At 34.8% G+C, this 25384-nt stretch overlaps 2 protein-coding genes across 3 annotated transcripts in view; both read left to right on the top strand.

Moving 5' to 3' along the window:
* The window catches only part of LOC134845580 (uncharacterized), a 26050-nt gene extending 1118 nt beyond the window's left edge, over positions 1-24932 (top strand). The window contains exons 2-8 of one of the 2 annotated variants that reach the window (XM_063862534.1): positions 1-19; positions 11731-11825; positions 13292-13350; positions 13796-13950; positions 21289-21559; positions 23017-23075; positions 24694-24932. The exon at positions 1-19 is cut by the window's left edge and continues 90 nt beyond it. In XM_063862534.1, the coding sequence (XP_063718604.1) occupies positions 1-19; positions 11731-11825; positions 13292-13350; positions 13796-13950; positions 21289-21482 (522 nt within the window). In that variant the 3' untranslated portion in view covers positions 21483-21559; positions 23017-23075; positions 24694-24932. The remainder of the gene's footprint in view (positions 20-11730; positions 11826-13291; positions 13351-13795; positions 13951-21288; positions 21560-23016; positions 23076-24693) is intronic. The other variant, XM_063862535.1, reaches the window with a different exon arrangement.
* On the top strand, positions 5909-7279 carry LOC134845578 (actin CyI, cytoplasmic-like). Its single transcript, XM_063862532.1, has one exon. It carries the CDS (start codon positions 6025-6027, stop codon positions 7153-7155), a length of 1131 nt encoding a protein of 376 aa, XP_063718602.1. The 5' UTR covers positions 5909-6024; the 3' UTR covers positions 7156-7279.
* Positions 24933-25384: the final 452 nt, after the last annotated feature.

The following is a 25384-nucleotide window of genomic DNA, read 5'->3' as shown; positions in this document are numbered from 1 at the left end:
CCACCGCCACAAAAACCAGGTCAGAAAAAAAACGCCGTTGCTGTAAGGTGTTAAGCAGATATGAAAGCGGTTTTTCCCGAACGAAATTTCCTGAACCAAAATTCCGGAAACGGACATCTGGAACTGTATTGGTAGCGTTAATTGGTAGGGTTTCGGACTCCGGAACTGACTCCATTTTTATTAATAACAACGGAGAACAAGCTGCTCAATTACTCATCAATTCCACATTCTAATGGTTATTTCAACTCCAGAAAAGATCAAAATGAAGAAATTCACAGCTTTTGCTCGTTTTGTGTTTTCATTCTCGGCAAATTATGCGCTTGTTTTGTGAAGATAAGTATCTTGTAATTGGGAAAAAGATTTTTAAGGCCGGTTGAAATTGCTGAAATTCTTCAGAATCTACAAAAATTAAAATCAAAATAAAAGCTTAGAGTGTTTTAATTTTAATTATGTTTTCTTGAAATCAGTAGCTGACAAAATTGCCCCAGTGTTAAAAGAGTTATTCCAAAAGTGTTTTTGACAAAGCCATTTTCCTGCATGCTTGAAAATTATGAAACAATTTCCGCTCCATAAAGAGGGATCTGAATATAAAGCAGAAACTACAGACCAATTCATTACTTCCCACGTTGGTTAAAGCGTTTAAAAAACTAATTTACAATAGAATCCCGAGTTTTTCAAAGATCAAAGAGTTATGCAGACTACGCAATATAGCTTCAGACAAAATCGAAATTCGATTGATGCCGTAGTATCATCACTTAACAAAACGATCCGACTTGAGTGGGACAACCAAAAAAAACCTACGCAATAATCTTTTCTTGATCTTAGAGACGCTTCTGATCTTAAAAAAACTTCTAAAAAACAATTTGCATAAAAAATTTTACAGCTAGGGGTTACGTGGGTTACTTTGGGGAAAATACCTTTAAAACAGAAGAGAGTTTACGTATCTTATTAAGGAAAAATCTTAAATAAAAAAATTTTCTCATGGAGTGCCTCAAGGTTTAGTTATAGGTCCATTTTTTTTCATTATCTTTAATGAATGATTTATTCTCAAGTCATTAAAATACTCATATTTTTTGCTGATGACACTGCAAGTTTTACTTCAGCATCAAATGAATCATTAGCTCTTGTTTTTTTTTTCTTTTCTTCTTGCTGTTGACAACTTTAAGTTTTTTATGCTGATGACACTGCAATTTTTGCTTCAGCATCAAATGACTGATTAGCCTCTAGAGCATCGAACAGCTCTAAGCAAATGTGAAACTTTGGTACAAAAACCTTCTCAACTTCAAAACCGATAAAACAAAAACAATGAATTTTCAAATTTCAAAACAGAAACTTGTTACTCAAATTCGAAAAAGTGATATTGAAACTAAGAATTCGTATATTTGATTAGAAATAACAATAGACAATGATTTGAGTTTAGTTGATCACGTTTCTATCCTCAGCAAAAAATTAAAAACAATTTGAGGTTTTTTTTCTAATAATTGAAATGTTTTAAGCATGAAACATTTGATACGTGTCTACAGAGTATTTTTGCAGCCTATTTTTGTGCAAAAAAATTATTCAACATGGAGTTTCAATTTATGATACTTTAAAAAAAGTATCATGAAACAACATGGTCATGATTTCAACAGACTATAAAAATCTTTTTTTTTCAGCGTATCAGGAATTCACTTCTGTTATACTAGCCTGAAAACTATTTGTTATATTCAAAATGATTTCAGTTGAGCCTCGAATTCCGTCTGAGCTGTAATGTTTCTCAATTAAACGCAAAAGTTTGTTGATAAACCGCAATTAACGCCATTGAATGTTTTGTATAATATTTTTGGGTCACTCCTTAAATCTTTTCACTGCAAACATACAAGATTACAAATTACTATGAGTGAAATTACATGAGTCAAATCTCAACGAAACCAGTGAACGCTCATTATTGACGGACACGATCTCACAAAAAAGCAATCAACAAAAACATCTGAGCACTGCACTGGAGATGTGCGAGATACAGTTCTGCTGTTTTTTACTTTACAAATAGCGAATTCAAGAAACCATGAAAAAAGAGGAGCAATTACGACTTCCAAATGTGCAAATGGCGCAAAAGCATGTGATTGACCGCCAGTAATTTTAAAATGAATTTTAAATTTCAAATCTTATCACAAAATAAAAAAACTATCTATGGATTGTGTTTTTGCTAATTTAGTTATCTTCATGAAACCATCATCAATGATTGGAGATTTTGTAAATGCGAAGAACTTTTAATGATATTTTAGTTTCTCTTAATATCCTAAGTTTGAATATTTGCAAAAAAAATCAAAAAATGTTTCGATTGGTTGAAAAAAGTTTTAAAAGTTTTTTTTTGTGCTCCCTTTTATTTCTTTAGACTCAGTTATCTAATACTTTTTAGACTCAGTTATCTAATACTTTTAGGGCTTCAGCTGTGAATTAGTCTCGCTCAAAATCATTCAAATTGAGGCAAACTGATCAGGTCAAAACAATAGGTTATTAAAGATGAAATATGTCAGTTAAAACAGTATTCTTGCCCATGACTTTTTGCGACTCGTTTGTAAAGAAAATAAAACCAAGTTAACATCCTTCACCACCGCCCCCCCCCCCCCCCAAAAAAAAACACGTTCAGAGGGGAGGGTGTTAACTTGGTTCTAAGTGGGAATTTTCAGCCAATCAGATTTGAGCTTTTCACATGCAGCGCTTAGCAAATTTAATTTATATTGAAAGCTATGGGGTGGAGGATCTTAACTTGGTCTATTTGGGTGGGGGGGGGAGAGGATGTTAACTTGATGCAGAAAAGATACTTTGAAAAATTCATATCCTCTAACTCAAAAAATGGTTCTTCTTGACTGGGTTGCTTTAAATGTTTTGAAATTAAAGTTCAAAAAATTCTTGAGCTAACATGTTTTAAATTTGCATATACAAATCACACAATTTTTGTTGATACAAATCAGATTACAAAATGACTGTTGTATTTTACAATCGATATTGTGTATCATTATGCGTTATATTTTTTTTCTGCAGTTTCTTTTCAGCTTGTATCTAATTTTTAGCCCCAGTGAAACGCGCTTGGTCTTTTCTTTGCCAAAAACTTTTCACTCTTCTGTGGGTTGTATTCTTTTCCGTGTGTTTCGGCTAATTTCTCTGTAGGCCACCAATCCCAATCTGGTTCGGCTTTGTGTTGTGTAATGTACTGTTTCTGCAATAGCTTCATTATATTGTGGAATGTTCGCCTTTCCGAAGGGGTAATTTGGTCGAATGCCATCTGTTCGTGCGATATAGGACCGCGAACGTGGGTTTCGAACTTTGGCGCAGATCGGTCGGCTGAAACTTCGTTGGTAATTGCTACGATGATTATTAATAGTGTTAAACGCATGGTTGCTATAAGAAAAGTCAAATTACGCATTGTTCTTCGTAAAAGGCAGAATATTTGTTCTAATTTATAATCTGCTAAGTTATTGATGTTAATTACAAGGGTTTTTTTGCCCAACTAACTGAAATTATGTAAAAATTCAGAAATAATCGGCTTCGAAGGTTGTGTCCAAGTAACAGACCAAATCAAGTATATTGAAAGTCAGGACGCGTAATTGGGAAACTAATTTAGAATAACTTCGCGAAGAAAGTGGAAGTTTTTATCAACTTTTGTCGGTTCAGATAACAACTAATTGCTTATCACAGTGCATCCACTGATTCTGCTTGAAAAACAACCAAAAATGGAGCAAACAAAAATTTCTGATTAAATATTACTTATTTTTTTTAGCTAACTTTTGATTTTTATCTTTCTTCCGTCGTCTTAAATCCTCGCGGTGACTTTGATTATTTGAATGTACGAAGTCATCTGACGAAAACGTTATCATCATCCTTTACTTATACTTATTATAGCACAACACGGGGAGCTAGTTCCCAGGCTGGGGGAGGGTTTTTTTCTGACGCTTCATTAATAACCGGATGTTATATAGTTTCTTAGATAATCGCAATACGAAAAAACTTACTTGGGGCAGCAACTTTAAATTCTGCAAGCACTTTTAAAAATTAGAGATTAGTTTTAGATTTGAAGATATTGTGTTTATATTGCTTTTAGTTAATTTAAAAACAAAGCCCTTATGCTATTATTGGGTTGATATCTCAGTTTTCCCAGAATAAAAGGCACCTTTGAAGAATATTTAAAGCCTTGGCCCAGTCAAACTGTTTTCCCAATACTTTAAAATAAAATCGCAAACAAGATTCAATAATATTTCATCAACTTTCAATTGTTTCCATTATAAAACTTTGATTTTTGCTTGATATTTTTTGAAATTTTTGTTTTCAAGCCATTTTGTAAATCTAAAAGACACAAGGGAAGGTTTTAGTTGGGAATAGGCAGAAAGTTTTTACACTCGACCAGAATTTAGGCCTCTTCTCCGTAATGTTATTAAGACAATTTATCCACTAGTGATAGGACCAACATACGACCTGTTCAGCTCTTCAGGAAGAATCACTTTTGCTTCCCTCCTCACTTTTTTTGGCTATTTTGAGATCGGGCTGAGTAATGGGCCTGAGGGTGGGCTATGTAATGGTGCCTCACCCTCAAACAACGAGCAGGGATCATGGTTGGCCTCGAAAACCCAATCTCTCGCTTGAGAGGCGGAGGCGTAGGCACTTTAGTACCTCTCCTCTTAACCCTTTGGCGCCAACAATCTTTTTGTGTTTCGAAATACACTATTTTTGAGAACAATGTATATCGTAATTGTTATTGTTCTGACTTTCGAACGTCAAGCCGAGCAACCGATGCATGTCTTTATTGTTCCGACTTTCGATACGAAAGTGATGGAATATTTGTGCTCGGGGTGGGTTTTTTTTTTCTTCAGACAAATTTCGACTTTTTAACTAGCCATTTTTGACAGAATTTTTTTCAAAAGGTATTGTTGTCCTGAGCTCAAATGCGAAAAGATATTTTCATAAAGTTATGAGGGTTTAAAGATTGCCATTTTGGTCAATTTGGGACAATTAACGCGCGATATATTTCGCGCTATTAACGCGTAAACGGAGATTTAATCCGTCTTTTAAATCGTTCCGAATTGGTTGAAAGAAGCTTATTTGCCATAATTGTTTTGTTACAATGAACAAAATCTATTCTTTTAAATTTCATATGGCGTGTGGGGATGTGATTTCATAAAAAAAAATTCAAATTTTAGAAAAAAAATTGTTCATTTTTTTTTATTACATTTAATTTTTTTCATGTTACTACTGCTCGATAAACCTGAAGATGCAGTCGGAACATTCGGCGCTTTGCCCTGATACGAGCAGTCTTGTTGCCTTTAGGTTTACTGTCAATTGTTTTTTTTTCTACAAATTATTTTCTGTCAATGTAAACCAAATTTGAGTGGAAAAATAAAAATAGCAAAAACGCGACTTTTGGTTTAAATTTTTCTAAAATTCGTTAAATTAATTGGACAACTTTAACAATGGTCGACGAAAATTTCTTAATTTTGATTTTTGAACGTACCATTTTGCTGTCAAAACTCGCAAATTGCTAGATCACTTCAGAAAACCTTAGAACTTGCAAAAATTATAGATTTGCCCTCTACACACCATGGTTGTATTGAACTGGCTAAATTTGGTTTCATAACTTGCTCTTCGATCGTCTTTGTTTGTGTAGATTTTAAGCAAACATTATTGCTCCGAATTGATATTAAACATCCAATGGTTCAATGGTTCATCAATTATGTTCGATACATAAACGAAGTAAACAACAACGAAAAGTTCAAAAGCTTCAAAGGAAACCAGTAGTCACCCAATATGTTGTTTTGAGAATTATAAGACGCTGTCCATCTACGGAGCGATCTAGGAGGCTTAATTCATAGAAAAAATTGAGTTTTGTTGTATTTGGAAGCATCGGTTGGTTATTTTTGTTTACCAACAACTCAAACAATAACTTAACTTATAAACTTTTCATTAAGACTTGAGCTGCAGTTTGCAATCAGTTGAACAAAACTTTGCTTTAATTTTGAAGTGAAATCTTAACTATTCTAACAACCCGCTACAATGGAAGACGATGGAATTCAAGCTTTGGTTGTCGATAACGGATCCGGAATGTGCAAAGCCGGGTTCGCCGGAGACGATGCTCCTCGAGCCGTGTTCCCGTCGATTGTTGGACGTCCCCGTCACACTGGTGTGATGGTGGGCATGGGTCAGAAGACCAGCTACGTCGGTGATGAAGCCCAGGCCAAGCGAGGAATTCTGTCTCTGAAGTACCCCATTGAGCACGGAATCGTGACCAACTGGGACGACATGGAAAAGATCTGGCATCACACCTTCTACAACGAACTCCGAGTGGCTCCAGAGGAACACCCAGTGCTCCTTACTGAAGCACCTCTGAACCCTAAGGCCAACAGGGAAAAGATGACTCAGATTATGTTCGAGACCTTCAACTGCCCCGCCATGTACGTATCCATCCAAGCTGTACTGTCGTTGTACGCTTCTGGACGAACCACTGGAGTTGTGTTTGACTCTGGAGATGGTGTCTCCCACGTGGTACCCATCTACGAGGGATACTCTCTGCCCCACGCCATCATGCGAATGGACTTGGCTGGCCGAGACATCACAGACTACCTGATGAAAATCCTGACAGAGAGAGGATACTCTTTCACCACCACTGCCGAACGAGAAATCGTGCGAGACATCAAGGAGAAGCTGTGCTACGTCGCACTTGACTTCGATGCCGAAATGGCAACCGCCGCTTCTAGTTCGAGCCTGGAAAAGACTTACGAGCTTCCGGACGGTCAAGTAATCACGATCGGCAACGAACGATTCCGAGCTCCTGAGTCACTTCTGCAGCCGTCACTCCTCGGAATGGAAATCGGTGGCATCCACGACAACACCTACCAGTCAATCATGAAGTGTGACGTCGACATCCGAAAGGATCTCTATGCCAACACTGTCATGTCTGGAGGTACCACCATGTACCCGGGTATTGCAGACCGAATGCAGAAGGAAATCACCGCCCTGGCTCCCCCCACCATGAAGATCAAGATTGTTGCTCCGCCCGAGAGGAAGTACTCTGTCTGGATCGGTGGATCCATCCTGGCTTCGCTGGCTACCTTCCAGCAGATGTGGATCAGCAAGAACGAGTACGATGAGTCTGGACCCTCGATTGTGCACCGAAAGTGCTTCTAAGTCAGATCCCTGAAGTCATCTACTCAAAACTGGATGATAAACTAACTAATAAAAGTTATGATTGATTGCTACTAATTATTACTACCTTGGGTTGTATACTTCAAAATAAAGCTTTATTAATTTAGTTTTACATTTTCTAGTTGTCTTTAATGAAAGTTGCTCGGTAATATCTACGGTACAGAAACTGCTGTGGTTTTGTTACAGTATAAATAGTCAGGATTTATCAGCAAATTACGTAACACATTTTTGTAAGCAAATTGTTCTAATGATTGCGGGGGAATGGTAATAACAGCTTTATGCTTTCATTATAAGGATTAGTTTACTGTTTTTTTTTCTAGTTTAATTTCAGACACTTCTTTCAAGGCTTTCAATTGTTAGTTAAGAACTTCCGATTATGGTCTCAAAATAAACAAAGTACCAAAATAGTTGAATTTGATGATAAATATGGTGATTAGTTAGCCCACAATAGAAGAACAACAAGATTAAAGAATGAGAAAAAACTCGCCTGGATGAATTCAAAAATAAATGTTACAACTTAATTAGATCAAACTGTAGTGAACTTTTGATTTTTTCATAAAAATTACAAAGCCGCTTAATAGTGCAACAATCTGATTAGATCCGCGAAAGCTTCCAAGAATGATCACAAAAAAAAACCTTTAAAAATATTCTTTAGCGACAAAAGTTGGTATACCTTGTCACTCTAAAACAATTACAATATGATCAACTTTAATAAAATTCAAGCAATTTTGTGCCGATTTTGTGCCAATTTTGTGCCTAAGAAACCCGTTTAAAAGCCGGTTAAACTTGCCAAAATAAAGAAAAGTGATTTTCAGCCGAGCCTTTAATCTTTTTTATTTGAGCCGCTGATGTGCCGTAAACAAAAACAGTTGTGATTTTTTTGTTTGTATTTCGGGATCAAAAATAGTTAACATCATTCTTGCAAACAAGGCAAACGTCTCTGGACCTCAACAGAAAACCTGGACCAAAATTTGGTATGGTTCGACCGTGCTCGACCGAAAAAAATGCGCTCGAGCGTGCTCAACCCTAGAAAAGTATGTTTCGACCGTGTTCGACTGAGTTCGGATCTGTTTCGACTTTTATTCAAATTTAAACGTTATTATTTATGTTTTTCGGGTTACCTTTTATGATGCGTTTTTATCAGAATGAAGTGATTAGAGTAATTTGTAATATATATATGATGAAAATGCAATATTTTTGAGCTATTCTTTTCCCATCTTTTGAAACTTTGATTCGCAATATGAGTCAAAATTTTTTTAGAAATATGTTGATATTTCAAAGAAACTTTTCTATTTCAACCCGAATTACCGCTGGAAAATTGGTAAATTCTGACAGTGCTCGAGGATGTTTCAAATTCCCTTGTCTCGACTACTCTTTTTGGTCGAGCTATGACGTGTGCTCGACTTTAAAAGTCGAAACATTGAGTGATTTCCTCGACCAGGGTACGCTTCAAACAGAATAAAATAGTTATTAATTATCTTAGATACTTTTTCTAGTTCACACAGAGTTATGAGTTTGAGCCTTAAGCTTCTGTAAATGGCTTAAAAAAATTTAACAGTTGTGGCTTAAAAAAATTTAACAGTTGTGGCTTAATTGAAGTTTATCTTACAATATAACAGCATTAAAAAATGTTTTTAAACCCGTTTAACAAATTAAATAAAACTTTAAGCTTCTGACTTCAATTTTCGCTTCCGTGCTCGGCCAGGTCGAGCTGCTCGAATTAGTTTTTACTTTTGAAAAAGAAGCAAGTGTAATTTCTCGACTGAAAATCATCGGTCGAGAAGCAGTTTTAAATCGAGTAAAAAGTGAAATCACACCCGGTTTCGGCCTAGAGAGTCGAGACATAGATACAACACAATCGAAACCTACCAAATTTTGGTTAAAAAAATTGAAACAAAGGTCGAGAACAGTCTAAACATACCTGATTGTGGTCGAGAAAATCGAAATGTAGGTCGTGGACAGTCGAGACATAAGTCGAGCAAAAACCTGTGTCACAAAAAAAGCATCTGAAAAACTTACCCTAGTTTTCTTGTCGTTTTATTGATGTTATTTGATCATTGAAAAAGTCGAAACAGGTCGAGCAAAATCGAAACATACCCATTTTTGGTCGAGAAAGTCAAAACATATCTATGCGAGGCCGGGCAACAATTTTTTTTTGTTTCCGCCGAGACAGTCGAGCAAGTGTAGAAACATCGATAATTGGTTCGAAACTTATCTGAATTGGGTTGAGAGTAGACTACATTGTTTGTTGGGTCGAGACAATAAAAAAATTGGCCGAGAAATTCAAAGCATACAGAGATGTGGTCGAGACGCTCAAAACATAATATAATCTTTTCGAGGCGGTCAAAACATGCTAATTTTTGGTCGAGAAAGTCGAAACATAAATCGAGCAACTTGACCCGGCCGTGACCATCTACAAAAAACTGTTCTAGCAGTTTTAATCAGCAATTACTGTGGTTCTTACACGCAAAAAACTCAGCTGTTAAGTTTAATATTTTCCAAATTAACTCGCAATTTGGTCTTTCCACCAACCTCAAAAAAAAAATGTAGGTGATTCAAACTTTTGAGAAACATGCATGTTGCTCCATTGAGGTTAGCAAACTTCAAAAAATAAGAAGTTCTTAAAATTTTACCAGGCTTATACATCTTCATATAAATTGCGACATTTGGTACTTTTTTCTGAAAAAAAAATCGTTGACATTTTTTTGCCGGGAATATTCGCTGTAGCGCAAATATCCAGAGCACAAATGGCCGTAAGCACGGTACTCATACTTCTGAGCGATTGAATGACAAGTTTACCCTAGCTTTTTTTATCCCATGAGAAGGTATCCCAAACAAAAGTATCCCAATAATCAGAATAACCCAAGACGAAGTAGCTCACTCAAATTAAAGTATCCCATCTGAAGAGTCAAATAAGATAAAATATCCAAATTGGTTAATCAAAAAAATTGAAACCAAGATGCAGCAATTGATCAAACTCATCAAACCAATGCTATTTTTTTAAAAAGCACGTGGAACCAAATTCATTTCGAAGCGTGAAAATTTCAACGCAAGTTTTAAATCCGCCGATTTTTTGAGTTTTTGAACTAACAAAACAAAAAGCGGTTTTTTTTCACCCCAACCCCCAATTTCTTTTTCATTACAAAAAAAATTTATTGGTGTCAAAATCTAATGAAATTTTGCATGGTGAACAAATCAACTATTTTAAACAGATTTGTTCTTCATACTTTAGCTCGCAACAGAAAAGGCTTAGCATCAACCACACGTAAATACAACTAAAAAAATTGAATTTTGAAATGCTTAAGAAATTATGACATTTTCTTTAGCTCATTTGATTTTTTGGATGAAAAACATCACTCTTGGTCCAAAAATGCCTCTTCAATGGCTACAAACCAAAAAACTATTGATTTTTGGGAAATCAATTCAGAATGCATCAAATTCCGCCAATATAGGAAAATTGTGCCAACAGTTTGACAAATTGAAATCTAGCGGAAAGTCAAATGAGTCAGAGCTTGAAAACAGTTTACTATATCCGAGTTTTTGAAGGATTTGATTAGTGGTGCCGCTGCTTGCTTTCAAAATTTTGAACTTCTGGATGAACTTTCTTACGAGGGGTGGCTGCCCTGGAAAGCGACGTAACGCTGTTATGCAAGACTTCAACTGCATTGGTTGTTCAAATATGATCTGCCGCCATGATTTAAAAGATCTTGAGGAATAAAGGATGGCGCTGTTGTCCACCAATGGTTTCTCCTTTAATATAAGTTCTCTGCAAATATGATATGAGCTCGTCATTTTTCTCTAGGATATCGGTTGGAACGTCGAATTTGGTTAGAAACGGTTGGAACGTCGATGGCTGAAGGAAATGCAGACTCGAAGTTTGAGAGAGAAACAGAGTTTAAAGCTTGGATGCCTTGCTTCTACACATCAGGTGTTGAACTCATGGCCAAGTTGACGATTGAAAAAATAATTATTTCGTTGAAATTTCAAAGCGTTATTGGACATTTATGGGAATGCCATTTTGCGCAACGTTAGTGAGTGATAGGTTTTGTGTCTCACTTTTAGTGAACTTGTGTCTATCCAAGATAAGCAACCTTTTGGCAGTTTGAGTTTTGCCCCAGATAAAATCTGTCATATTTGGTTCATCGTAATGGTGCTTTGTGAGTAATGATATATCTTCGCGCTATGTTTTATTATCAAAAGTTATAAGTTATGGTTCCAATAACAGATTGAAAAACAAAATTTAATCCCACGAAAAGAGTCTTGTACAATTAGAACTATCTCTATATGGCGTCTCATATTAATTGAGACTCTTTATAGTTGCGATGTAGATATATGCACCAATCCTTGGAAATTTATATCATAAGCGAATTTTTTTTCTTCATTGAATATTTTAATTGACCAGGGCTATGTTGGCTTGGGCTATTGTGTCTTTTGGGATATTTTGGTATGGTATTTTTTGTAATGGGATATTTTTGTATGCGATACTTTGTTTTGTCACCCTATTGAGTTATCAATCGAACTTGAAATGCTAATTTAACTTGATGAAATGTTTGTCAGACATGATGGAGCTCATGATGATGCAGAGCGCTCAGTTGAACCAGGCTATCATGCAGAACATGCTCTTGGAGAGACTGGCCCCACCACGCGAAGAGGTAACTTACATTACACAATTTCATGATTAGACTTCATAATTAGATTACATAATTAGATTACATAAGATTACGTAACTTACATAATTAAAATGTCAAATTCGTGGTAAAAACTTGTTCCGGTCAAAGTTAATTCAAATCTTAAGACGCTCGGCTTCTAGACTGCTCGATTTACATCAATTTCGAAATTTCAGAATGAAACGAGGTATTTCAAAAGCATGTTTTCACTGGACTGCGAAAAAATGACAATGTTTAATCCGATAGCTAGAGCAGTATAGTTAAGATGACACTAGTTGTCCACAAGGGAAAAGACTAATTTACGAGCTGATGAGCTCATTACGATACGAAGAGCCACCGCTATTTATTCACGAGCGGATTTAGGAGGGATCGGACGCTTCCCCCCTCAGGGATTCGACCCCCTGTCGACCCAAAGGGTGTCCCCATTGGAACTATTGTTGAGATATCTTTTTTTGGCTGACTGACCCCAAAACTTTTCTAAAGGCGCTTTAGGCGAGCGCGTGCCGAAAAAACGCGATTTTTTGGTCAACATTTTCCAAAAAGTGCCTAAAACGCTTTTTTGGCCTGTTTTTTTTTTCAAAAATATGTCTGCGGCGCAGAAAATTTGGTCAAAATGGGTTCTTTATAATAATTTGGGAGAGCTCAGAAAATCAGTTTGGTCGACCTACAAAATAAGCATTTATAACCAATCACCCTTGTATTTATAACCAAAAATTTTATCATGTTTAAAAGCTAAAACGTGTTTATCTAATTTATCGACCTAAACATAAAAACATGATAAAACTGCTGGTAATCAATAGCGGTGGTGGTAATAAATAGCGGTAATTAAACATGATTATCTAGCTTATCTCGATGTATACCTGACCGATTTCAGCAATATTTATAGAAGCGTTTTTATTGTACTGACTGGCTCATCTCAAAATTAAATTGTCCTAGATCCTGTTCGAATAATTTCAACTACCAGCTGTCTCTCACAAGGAGTCTTCCAAGCAACAATTTTTATAGCAAGCACTTTTTTTATTGTTAAGTAGATTCTTGATATTTTGTATACCTTCACCACTGAAGCAGAGATTAAGTGGTGGTTAGAGTAGCTGCCGGTCGACCGAGAGGCTGTTGATGCATATATTTTGCTGTGATGTGTTCAATTCTAGAAAAAATGTTTGGTTTTTGTTCCGTAAACAGACAATCTTTAATTATGTTAAGAACTTTTAACGCAAATTCTCGTCGCGCTTTGACAATTTTTTAAAAACCGATAACGACCAAAAAAATTATGGGAAGCATTGTTTATTCGATTTAAATCACATTAGAGATGCTCATCATTTTTCTGTACTTATGGAATTGCATGAAAAGTGTATGACTAGCGTTTTTCCATATATGAAAACTGTATGACTAGCATTTTTGGTCGACCCGGGAAATTTTATCAAAAAATTGACCCATTTTTATTTGTGCAGCCGAAGCCTGTGGTGTACTACGTGCAACAACCTCCGATGAGACTGCCCCCCAGACCAAAGTGAGTTATATTGTGTTCCAGTCTGAATGAACAGCACAAATATGAACAAACCGAAAAAGAGCAGTATATATTAACACGCCAAAAGTTAAAATAGATAATTGAAGTTTTCTTGGGATATATTAACAGCCTTATAATTATTACACAGTTGTTATATAACTGCTCAGTTTTTGTCTAGCACAAGTAGTGGCTGGTTTGTTTTTCGGCCTATTTAGAAGCCACCATTTAAACCTTAATATTTTCATAACATATTGAGTTAGAAGAAACATATATTTAACGCCAACTGAAAAAATAGTATTTGTAACTTTGTTTTCAAAATACGCTTCTTTTCATTTCCAATTAGTTGTCAAAATACGCGTATTTTAATTTCAAGTTCTTACAAAAAACTATTTGCCAAAAACTTCATAGAAGCTGAATTATTGCTTAAAAATTCGCCCAAAAACTTCAGTGAACTCAACCCCGACTCTCCATTTGTGACGCCGGATATCTACTCTGGCGAGTTTGATCCACAGCTAGCTCTTTACGAGTCCCACCTCGCCGGTCTAGTACCCTACGACCCCTATCTCGGATACCCCAAAGGCATGGGGTCCGCGGACGCCGATGGTTAAATTCAAGTGGATATACTGATATTTCAATCATAAGAAGGATAGCCGGTCCCTATGTAAATAGCACAGAAAGTTCGAACCTTAAAAATTCAAAAAGAATAGAATAATATTTGAAAGTTTAAATTGAAAAAAGTATTCTTTTTAGTAAGAGTTGGGCCTCTAAATTGTATGTATGAAGTCAGCCTTTTATCAAAACTCGTTTAAATAAGTCAGAAAACAAAGATTTCAGACCAGTTTTTACAAAATTGAGACAGTTTTTGAATTTTGTTACTACCTTACCACTTCGTGAAGTTTTCAGAACAATGATAACAATGATTTGAAAGCTAGCTTGTTGCTATGTAACTAGCACAATGGATTCCGACGAAAATTATACAAAAACTTTTAAAAAATTCAAAAATGGTTTTTAAAATTTTTTTACTGCTCCCAAGACGCTACAGAAAAATTTCGAAAATAAATTTTAATGGAGTCGAAATAAGTTTTCATGACCTAAACATTTTCTCATTAAAAACCTTTATGTTTGCTCTGTTTGTTCGAAATTAGACTGAAAGCCGGAAAATTCAAACCGCTTTTTCTCCAAAGTTTTTTAGAAAATTTTCGATACTCGAGTCAACATTAAAAAACTTTTATAACTCATTTATAACTCATTCCATTCCGCTGATTAATCGTGGCAGCTGTTTGGCGTTAAAAAAAATGAAAAAAAAGAAAAAAAAATTAGGCAAATAAAATAGGAGAAATTGAAATCGCCATTAGATCTGGAGATCCGTTTTATAGGTCTCTCTGAAGTTAAAATTTTAATGCGATGAACTGAAACTACGCCCGCATTATACAAATGCAGAAGATGATGTCCAAAATTTTTTAAAGGCTATATTAAGAGAAACAAGAGCTTGAGTCTATAGTTTTCCAGGTTTTGCTAACTAATTCAAATGAGCGCTGTAAGTCTCACCTTATATCATAAATTTTTTCGATCTTCTTTAGAGTTAAAACAACTAGCATTAAAAAAACATAGGCTAAAATTCAATAAAATATAACTGTTTGAACACCTTTTTTTGTATATACCTATTTGGAGAGTTATTTTAAGTAATGTAGATCCTAAACTTTATGGAACGCAAACTATTTCATTTCTTGAAACGTTTAGATTTGCAAGCATATTCAATTTACGACAACCAGAAAAAATTCACTTTTTCAACAAATATTGAAGATTTAGACAATCAAGAATGCGTCAGATTCTTTTTGTCTATCAATAATTTTTTTGTTCCATCTTATAACGTTTTCATCTTCCCCTTCAAAGAGAATCTACAGAAGACTTGTGTTGATTTAATGCTTTCAAAACTCAAGCATTTATCACGTCTTGACTTAGCTTTGAACGTTTTTTTTCGTATACTCAGAAAATAATACTTCATTGCAGGTCATCCTAGGAACGAACAAGCTCAACTAAGGTGGTTCTTACACCTATTTTTTACGAGAAAGCAAATGGACTTACTCCGGCAGCTCTACGAGCAAGCTTTGTTAACTTAAAAGCCAACTGAAGCAACTTTGCCAGTTTTGGACCTCATTTTGAGCTTGTTTACGGTTCGGGTCGTAAATTCTGAACCACTGATCGCATAGCTCCCATCTTTTGCAAGCAGCTAACCATCATCCTAAATGAGTACCACTGGGCAGAATGACTTCGAAAAAACGAAAGTATCGTAACATTGTTACTGATACTTATTCAATGTTTTTTTTTTCTTTCTCTTTACTGGTTCATCTCTTTCAGATTGACCAGTTATTGACTTAGTGAATGAGCTTAGACCGATTGCCACTACCGATAGTTAACTCAAAATGCAGTTCTTCTAGTTACTAGCATTAATTACTGGCTGCTTGCTTTCTGATCGGTCAGGGTAGCTTTTAATTAGAACGAGGACCAACCAAAAGTAGGCCTCTGAGCAATTTGACGCTAGGACTTCGCTTTGAATTTCGTTTAGCTGCTGCTTGACCATCTTTCGATTATCTTTCGGTTACTTGCTACTTTGACTTGACCGTCCATCGTGACCGCCTTGAGTCAACCTAACTTACGTTAGATCAACTCTAGTCAAGCCATCTTTCGGTAATCTTAAGGCAATTCATGAAGGACCATCATACTAAGGATCACCATATAAGATCACCTTGATTCAATCTAACTTACGTTATATCAACTCTAGTCAAGCCATTTTTCGATAATCTTAAGGCGATTCATGAAGGACCATCATACTAAGGATCACCATATAGGATCACCTTGAGTCAATCTAACTTACGTTATATCAACTCTAATCAAGTCATCTTTCGGTAATCTTAAGGCGATCCATGAAGGACCATCATACTATGGATCACCATTTAGGATCACCTTGAGTCAATCTAACTTACGTTATATCAACTCTAGTCAAGCCATTTTTCGATAATCTTAAGGCGATTCATGAAGGACCATCATACTAAGGATCACCATATAGGATCACCTTGAGTCAATCTATCTTGCGTTAGATCAATTCGTATCAAACCATCTTTCGGGAATCTGAAGACGATCCTTGAAGGACCATTCTACTAAGGATTGCCATGAAACATCACCTTAGGTCAATCTACCTTACGTTAGATCAACTCTAATCAAGCCATCTTTTGGGAATCTGAAGACGATCCATGAAGGACCATCATACAAGTATTCAGTGTAAGTCAAATCCATCTAGGGCCGCAACAAGTGCTTCCTTTGCTGAAATTATTTTATGTACTTTCAGTACACTATTATTTCTAGCATCAACTCTAGTTTCAAAAAGAACTTCATCGTTTTGTGTCTTTTGAGTAACTAATACCGTTTTGGTTTAAGCACAACGAATTGCTCCACTAATTTTCAAAAACGAATTTTAAGGAGTTTTTACCAAAACTTTCCACAGGATGTTGACCTAAAGTAGTAACTATTGCTATAATTTATTTCTTTTTTGCTCGCCTAATGATCAGAACATCATCATTGATTGTTTTAAAAAAGATGTATGTTTTTATGTTTCTGTGTAGAAAGTTCTATAGTTCTTTTTCATACGATTTCCGTCAATTTTCTGTGGTAATTATTTCGAGCAATGCCCTTGTCTGCGCTAGTTGTAGACATTTCATCCTCATCAGAAAAACTAATACCTGATTTGAGGTTGTCCTTGATATTGTTATTTATAAACTCTTAACAAAAAAGTTGTTCTTTAAAAACAACTTTTATAGTTTGACCTGTCGCTTAGCATCAGTTAGAAGACTTGTTTCTGTGCTGATTTTATGCTCATCTCGTTTGTATGCTTTTAAAAGTTTTTTAATCTCAATTGAATTTGCTAGATTTGAGTTTTCATTTCATCTACTTCCAAGTTATTATCAACGCTACTGGAAGTTTTTCCAAAAATTTGCAGCTTATTGCAAAATTTATGCTCATTTTACCCATGAGATTTTTTACTTTTGGTCGAGTTGTGGCTGTATCTTCGATCGAAAAACGACGGCAATCTTGTCTTAAATCTGGGAAGTTTAAACCTTGCAAAAAAGTTCCCGTTTTCTTTTTTGTTCCTTGATCATTGATAAAAACTGGGTTTGGCCACTCGAATCGGCTACAATCAACTGCAGAACTTGAATTTAGGTTCTTAAATACGACTGTTGTCGTTGATATCTCTATTCCAATCTTTAAATAACAGAAAATAGTTGTGGAAACATAAAAATTTAATGTCTGAATCAAAATTTCGTGAAGTGGAAATGAAAAACTTGAAGCTTCCAGACTCAAATATCAGTCATAAAAGATTTATACTGAATACTACGCTAGTGTATTTTAGGTTTATGATGCATTTTTTGTAACTACAAAGCATTTGATTTGTTTTCAGAAACCTCAATTTTTTTAGGCCAAAAAAAAGTTCCATAGTTTCAACCGTAGTGGATACCGTGAATTTAGAGACTTGAAAAAAAAACATTTAAAAAAGTTTTACTATGTCCGTTCAAGTGTTAGAAATGACTCCGCAAAGTTTTTAAAATTCCAAGAAACGAACCTACTATATGAAACGCTCAATTGATATTTTACAACTTGATGTGGCAACAACTTGATGTTTTAAAAGTAATTTTGATACCACAATTTTATAACTCAAATCATCATACGTAGGTTTTGGACTTGGGAACCAAGTTTCAAAATTAGTAGGGTGGTTTCCAAAGTCTTAAAATATTCCCAGAAAGTTCTGTTCTCAAACCTGAATTTTTAGAATTAATTTTCACCATATAAGGTCACGTTTTGAACATTTTTGATTTTTTTTCAATTAAAAGAAATTTTGGTCATTAGCCCGGAACCAGCAAAAATTATCAAAGTTTTATTCGACTTATATACTTTTTTGACAAAAACAATTGACCGTATAGCTCAAACGTAGTTACAAATCTATTGTTTTGGGGCTGGAAATTGGGACTTGATTCTGTTCTGAAACTTAATTTCTAAAGCTAACGAATGAGTTGGTCTAAAAAGGTGTTTATGCTGTCCCATTTTTAAAAAAATTTACCGCGAATCCCAAGTTAAAGCTTCTTTGTTCTTCAAGGTTACCGTATTGTAAAAAAACAGGATCATGAGTTTTTGTCTTAAAAATGTAGCGTATTTAGAAAAAAATTGTTTATGATATTTAACTCGAGCATGATATTGTTTATGATATATTTGAAAATGGAGAGTTGTGATTCCTTAGGGTTTTTGAAGGAAACATGAGAAAGACACTGCGACTTTCGTAAAAACGAAAAAAAAGCCAATGAAGTTCCCTCTCTTTGGGATAGCATTATGTTTTTCCTAAGCTTTATCGTATATCAAATTTTCCCCCTTACAGCCGGGATTTGAACTACAATAAAAATATCAAAAAAATTTCACTGTTTCGAGAGAAACTGGTTTTGAAATTTTTTGAAATTTCGTCTTGTTTCGAGCAAATAAAGCAAGCGAGCAGTCTTACTTTAATTGCTTAAAAGCCTACAAAAGCTTAATTTAAAATGTAAAAACTTAGTTTTATATGGGTAACGTTGTATTACTTTGAGTGTTTTAGCACCTTTTTGGAATCAAAATTTTCAAAAAATCAAAAAAATGCAAAAACTAGTTTTCGATTTTTTTCCACTTTTTTTCGTTTTTCCATTAATTTTTCTCCAAAAAATGTTTTTCAATTCGCTTTTTTTACTATAGCTGTCAAATATACCTAACCCTCATTTTTTTGTTCAGCTCCTTTTATCACACCACGAAGAAAATAACGACAAAAATTAGAAGAAACTTAATTATTGTTTTTTCAAGATTCAGATCGGAACATTCTGTGCTACTTGCACAGTACCCAGCTGGCTATCCTTGTTTTACATTAGGCTAGGCTATAGACAGTTGATGAGAAGAAAAAAAACAAATGCCAGCACACCGAATGATCTTATGGTCTGTTTGATATTTTTAAAAAAATTATCACACAATTTAGGTTACTAATAGTTTGCAGATAGGATCACTTACCCTTTTTGTAAAGAAAATTTTAGAATTATACAACTTTGATCTACAAAAATTGAGAAATTCAAATTGTTGGACTTTTTTGAGCTCTTATGTAGTCAATACTTAGCTTAGCTTGAATTCAAAATAATTCCTTTTGTTGATTTAGGAAGAAGGCGTTTGCTGTTTTTTTATTCCAACCGTTTGAAAAAGGGGGAAAATTTTTGTGTTCGAACGTATTGTATTTTTTGTATTCGATTGTTTAAAAAGTAGGGAAGAACTTTTTTTTTGGGTGTAATTTATTTTTTCCCGCAAAGTCAAGTACCACAAATAATCATAGGAATATTTCATCTAAGATACAAAATTGAAGCTCTTTCAGTCGTAATTTGACCGAATTAAAAAAGTTCAATTTGTTTTCTCATTGTCGTAAAAAAAACTGACGTAAATTTTTTGATTTTCATCTCAGTTTCGAGCAAACAATGCAAGTGAGCAGTCTTACAACAGCTTCTATGTGCTAAGTTTAAACTCAAAACTAAATTTTACACAAGCAGAACTATTTTTATTGCCATTTTGTCTGCAAAAATGTTGTTTGCTTTAATTGTCTTTTTTTCCACAAATTTGTTGTAAGTTTTAAGTATTTATTTTGACGGTCGAATATGGCTAAATTACTCTTTTACGTCAGGTGCTTGTATCACATCACGCAGAAGAAAAAACATTACTAGTTTGGAAAAAAGTTAACTGTAGTTATTTTAAAAACAATGATCGGACCATTCAGCGGTATCTGCATAGCAAATGTCTCTTTTTGTTTTGCTTCTCGTTATAATGAAGAAATATGTTTTCGCAAGAATTAATAGCGAGAAAAACCCAAGTAACTACAAATGAATTTTCTGGAGAACGAAGAACAGTGGTATGCGAGAAAATTCGAAAACTGAAAGACCAAAACAAAGTTCACAAGTTTTTGAGGCGGTGTTTTAAAATTGATTTATCAATGTTTTTCTTTTCTTATTTTATGACATTGAGTTCTGCTTTTAAATGCCAAAATTTATGGTAGTTCCTTATTCTTTGTTGACTTGTAATTTCCGATAGTTACGGTAATTCACTTATCAAATTTCAATCAGCTAGCTACCCAAAACCGGTCTACCTCTGAACCGAAACGAGGCAGAAATAAAATATATATAATTGGTTCTCTATTTCTTGGTGCGGAATTTTACTCAGAAAACAAAGCCTGAGCTCGGTCATATATCTTGTCACGTTTTTCTCAATAATTAGGAGTTTTTGCTATTTGAATTGCCTTTTATCATAGATCTTTTTGATCTGCTTTTCTGTTAAAACAAAAAGTTTTTAGAAAGCACAAAATATAGAAATATCTCAAATACAGATTTTTTTGAGAATATAATTATCTTATAAATGTTTCTTTTATACCTATTTGGGGGATTTATGTGAATACATGAAAATATTGAACAAAAGAAATGAATTAAATTTCACTTCTCTGAGTTCTGGAAACGTAAAGTATACCAAGATATCCTTTTTGTAAAGAGTGGAAAAAACTACCAACTCGACTAAGCAATATTTTCCCCGTCATTTTTGTTGTGAATATCAAACGTGTGAGGAGGAGCTTTGGATTCAGATATTTTTACAGCTTGCCTCAGCTACACTCCCAAGCCATTACATAAAAAAAGGATAAAAAGAGGTAAAAACAAAAAAAAACAATGTTACAAAATTGGTTCGAAATGAAAATTGTGTTGAGATTTTTTTGCGCTTCTCTAACGGCAACCAGTTGCTCTCGTTAAAGATTTCACTTTTCATTTTCTCCACTCCAAGTTCATTCGGAACATTTCTGCTAAAAACAACGATAAGTCGGTTTGTATATTCACTTGAACTTGGCCACTGAAACAGAGCAATCGGCGCTTTTCGGAGGCCGGGGTTCGGATGGGCCAGATCCGGTTAGTGTTATTGGGGGCGGCGTTGAACAACAGAGAAGACCAAAGAGTCCGCCAGCGACATCGGCTGCGACAGTTTCAGCTTCGAAAGTGTTGAACAAAGATGACGTCGTCGAAGTTGCCGACATTCCCCCTCCCCCCTCTCAATAAGGGAGAAGCAGACAAGAGAAAATTGTTCACACGAAGACTTCCTTGGACTCTAAATTAATTGTCCACCCATATTTCAGGTACATTTTGAGTTAACAAAAAAGTGTCTATTCCCGTTTAAAAACCAGTTTTTCGTTATTTTTTCGATTGAATTAGCTTTGTTTTCAGACCACTCTAGACCTTAAAAAGTTAACTCAAAATGCCACGTTCTCTGATTTGCGATTCAAGTAAATTATTTTAATAAATTTTTTTGTTCCTTCTTTTTAAAAGAATCAAATCAGTTAAAATTAGTAGGAGGATAGCCGGTTACTTTGCAAGTAGCACAGAATATTCCGACTATGCTCTTTAAAAAATACAAAAAAAGTTTTTTCAAATTAGTGTTGTTTATTTTCTACGTGGTGTCATCTGATTGAACAAATAAAACTAAAACATTTTTGACAATCATAGTAAAAAAGGCCAATTGGAAAACATATTTTTGTAGAAATATGACTTGAAAAACGAAAAAACATCGTAGAATACAATTTCAAAATATTCAAATTTTTTTGTTAATTTTTTTTTTGAATTTTTGAAGTTTTGATTCCAATTGAGAAAATTTTGTAGTAAGCTTTTTGATGTCCTTCGAATTGCGACTCAAAGGTCTTCTATATGATATCTCAATCAACCCAGTGCGATGATTATTTGTGGTACCTGACTTTGCGTAGAAAATAAAAAAGTAGCAAAAAAAGAAAAAAATAAAAGACACCGAAATACAAAGTTCCTCTTTTTTTTAATGATCGAAACAAAAACTCGAACTTACAAGATGAATGTTTTTTTTCAGTTCATTTTTAAGGATTCTCGATAAAACAATGTTGATTTTTTTTCTTTGATAGATTCTTTCTGAGATTTTATTTTAAATGTGTTGCTTTTTCTTATTATATTGGGAGTTTTGAAAAGTTTTCTTTTTTATCGTCTAGTTTTTCCAGTAATGTGTTTCTTTTAACGAAGACCCATCTCCAGAAATGGATCTAGGATTTTCTCGAGTGGGGTGGACAGATTTTCAAACCCTTTTTGCAGGTCGACCAAACTGATTTTCTGAGCGCTCCCAGAACACTCTAAAGACCCTATTTTGATCAAAAATTAAAAATCAAAACACGTCAAAAATGCTGTTTTCAAGCACTAATTGGAAAAATTGATCAGAAATTGGGTTTTTGTGCCGCCCGATCCCCATCAAAATTTGTATAATTAGAATATTTTTAGAGCTGGTCTCCAAAAATGGAAAAAGGGAAACCCTTTGGTTGGTGAGGGGATGATTACCTGATGAGTGGAGGCATCCGTAATATCCCCCCTTAATCTGCCCCTGCGCATCTCAATAACTTCATTAGGAAGGAACCACACGTATGGCTGGACCTTATAACCCCATAGCCTTGAGGCACCTTATAACGAAGATTAATCCATATGAACAACTTTGAATTTCAGCCTTGCAACAAATCGCCCACACGGTTACTAATGATTGAACGGGGGCAGTCATATATTTAGTAGTGATACCGTTTTGTTTTAGACCTCAGCCACCTCCACCCCCTGAACCTGCGGCTGCCCCAAAATCCGACAACATCGTCTGTGAGTAACGTCATTTTCCATAAAAACTCATAAATTACTGGAGTTCTGCTAAAATCCCAGACTGACCAAATTTGAAAACAATTTTTTAAATTTTTTTGCACTTTCTGAAACCCTTTTTTTTGATGAACTGCCGTTGTTGAGCATTTGCTGGAAAGTTTTGCCTCAAAAATTGCGTTGTTTTTCAGCGCGAGCTCACCCTCAAATTAAGAATAATTTGGCATTAAAGGCGTTTTCAGAAAATTTAGGTGCCTTAGGTTTGGTCTTAAAAAACGTCAAAGGGGGACCAGAATCGGACTGGGTAATCGAAATAAGGGCAATCGAAACAAGATACTGGAATAAACACTTTGAGACAATTCACCAATTTAAAGTCAGCTTCTCTTAATTTTACACGCCATGGTGAATTTATCGTAAAATTTAATTTTTGTGACATGCAAGCGTTGAACAAGCAAAACAAGACTGCTCATATATCAAGGCGAAGCCCTGAATTTTCCGACTGTACTTAGGTCCAACTGAAAAAATTTTTGGTTGAATAATTGACAAAATAATTGAGAAAAAAAAGATTTTTTGTTCATTGTTTTTTCATTTTATCCGCCAACACGCAATGTAAAATACTAAGGGTGAATTTAGCGTCTGGTATTGTTATAATAGGATTAATTTGCTGGCCTCAATTCAATTTGGAACGCATTAATTTGCTTCTTACGCGTGTTAAAAATACGCAATATATTGCTCTTTAATTGTTCAAATTGGTCGAATTAGCATTTTTCAAACGCCCGTAACTTTACGATAAACAATCACAGGTGAAATATCTTTTTCAATTTGAGCCTACCATAACAATAAATCTAGATAGTTTAAAAATATCCGTAAAAAACGTTCAGTTATTAAGTCGAAAATTGACTGATTAAAAAAACGCCTCAGCAAGAAAAATTAATCCTCACTTCCTTCGCAAGTCGGAACAAGAGGAAAAATGTATGTGTAAAACTAGGATAGCCGAATGCTGTGCAATTAGCACAGAATGTTCCAACCACAAAATTAGCACAGAATGTTCCAATTATATTTTTCCCTCCAAATTTTTATCATTTTTAGTGAGATTGTGATTATGGAAATTCAGAAAAACTTCATAATTGAAAAAAATTTTGTTATTTGTTTTTTTTGCTCAATAATTTTAATTTATTTTAATTGTGAAAACGGTAGCCAAATAGTTGCCCTGGAAGCACGAAACGAGACTTCCAAAACTGGTTTCCTTTTTTAGTTTCCGAGTTTTCTGAGCCTAAAAGTGTCAATAAATGTTAAATTTTCATTTAACAATCGTTAGTCGTTCGTCTTACTTGCTCGAATTCGACATGAAACTCTTTTATTTAAGTTGTTCTCAACACAGGGCAATGATGATTCAAAAAAAATTGTTAATGTCGTTCGAATCACGACTGAAAGGGCCTTAAAATGATATATAACTTGACCCATTCCGATGATTATTATTGGTACCTGATTTTGAAAAATAATTCACACCATACGCACATTAAATTAAAAAGATCCTCCCCATTTTCAAAGGTCGGAAAAATAATTGCTTCGCAAAAATCTTTTGAAATGGTTGCTGCAAAACTAAATTAACACATGCTTTTAGATTTGCCGATGCCATCAAAAAAGTGACCAAACTCTAGGAGCAATTCATCATCAGGGAGTTCATCAAATTCTGGGAATTCATCAGGGATATATTAGTTTTTTCAGGCTCTGTTCGGCCATCGACACGAAATAAACCCAAGGTCACTTGCTTTATACAAAATGGAGCAGTAAATGTAAATTTAATTTGTAAATACATATTTAACAATGACAAAAATTAATAAATCAGGGAAACTATTTTATTTTCTAGTTAATTTCTACTCTAAGAACGTGAGAGATCAAAACTTGATAAGGTATGAAGGAAACCGAATCATGAAAGAATTTCTTCTAAAGTTGTCTTTTTCGGACACATAGTTTTTGCTACTGGTACTAGTTTCACTTCTTTCGCCTGAAGAAATCTGGGACAGTTTCTTTGATCGACCCGGAAAAACTCGAGGAAGATTCCAAAATCTCTCACTTTCCATTCCAATCTTTTTAAAGTGAACAAACTTGGATTCTGCTCTCTTGTCAAAATCCAGGCACCGTCTTTTTTCATCCCGCTTTCGAGCTGTTTACAGAAGTATATGACAGTTGAGTGAGGGTCCAAATACACGATAAATAAGTTGGGTTGCTCATAGGAAGGAAATTTACCGTTGGAGTCCAGAACGAATGACGCGTAAGGAGACTGAGAGAGGGGAACTTTTTTCTGAACCATC

Source organism: Symsagittifera roscoffensis, chromosome 5 (assembly GCF_963678635.1).
Source record: "Symsagittifera roscoffensis chromosome 5, txSymRosc1.1, whole genome shotgun sequence".
NCBI lineage: Eukaryota > Metazoa > Xenacoelomorpha > Acoela > Convolutidae > Symsagittifera > Symsagittifera roscoffensis.
This window is presented reverse-complemented; position numbering and strand designations above follow the sequence as displayed.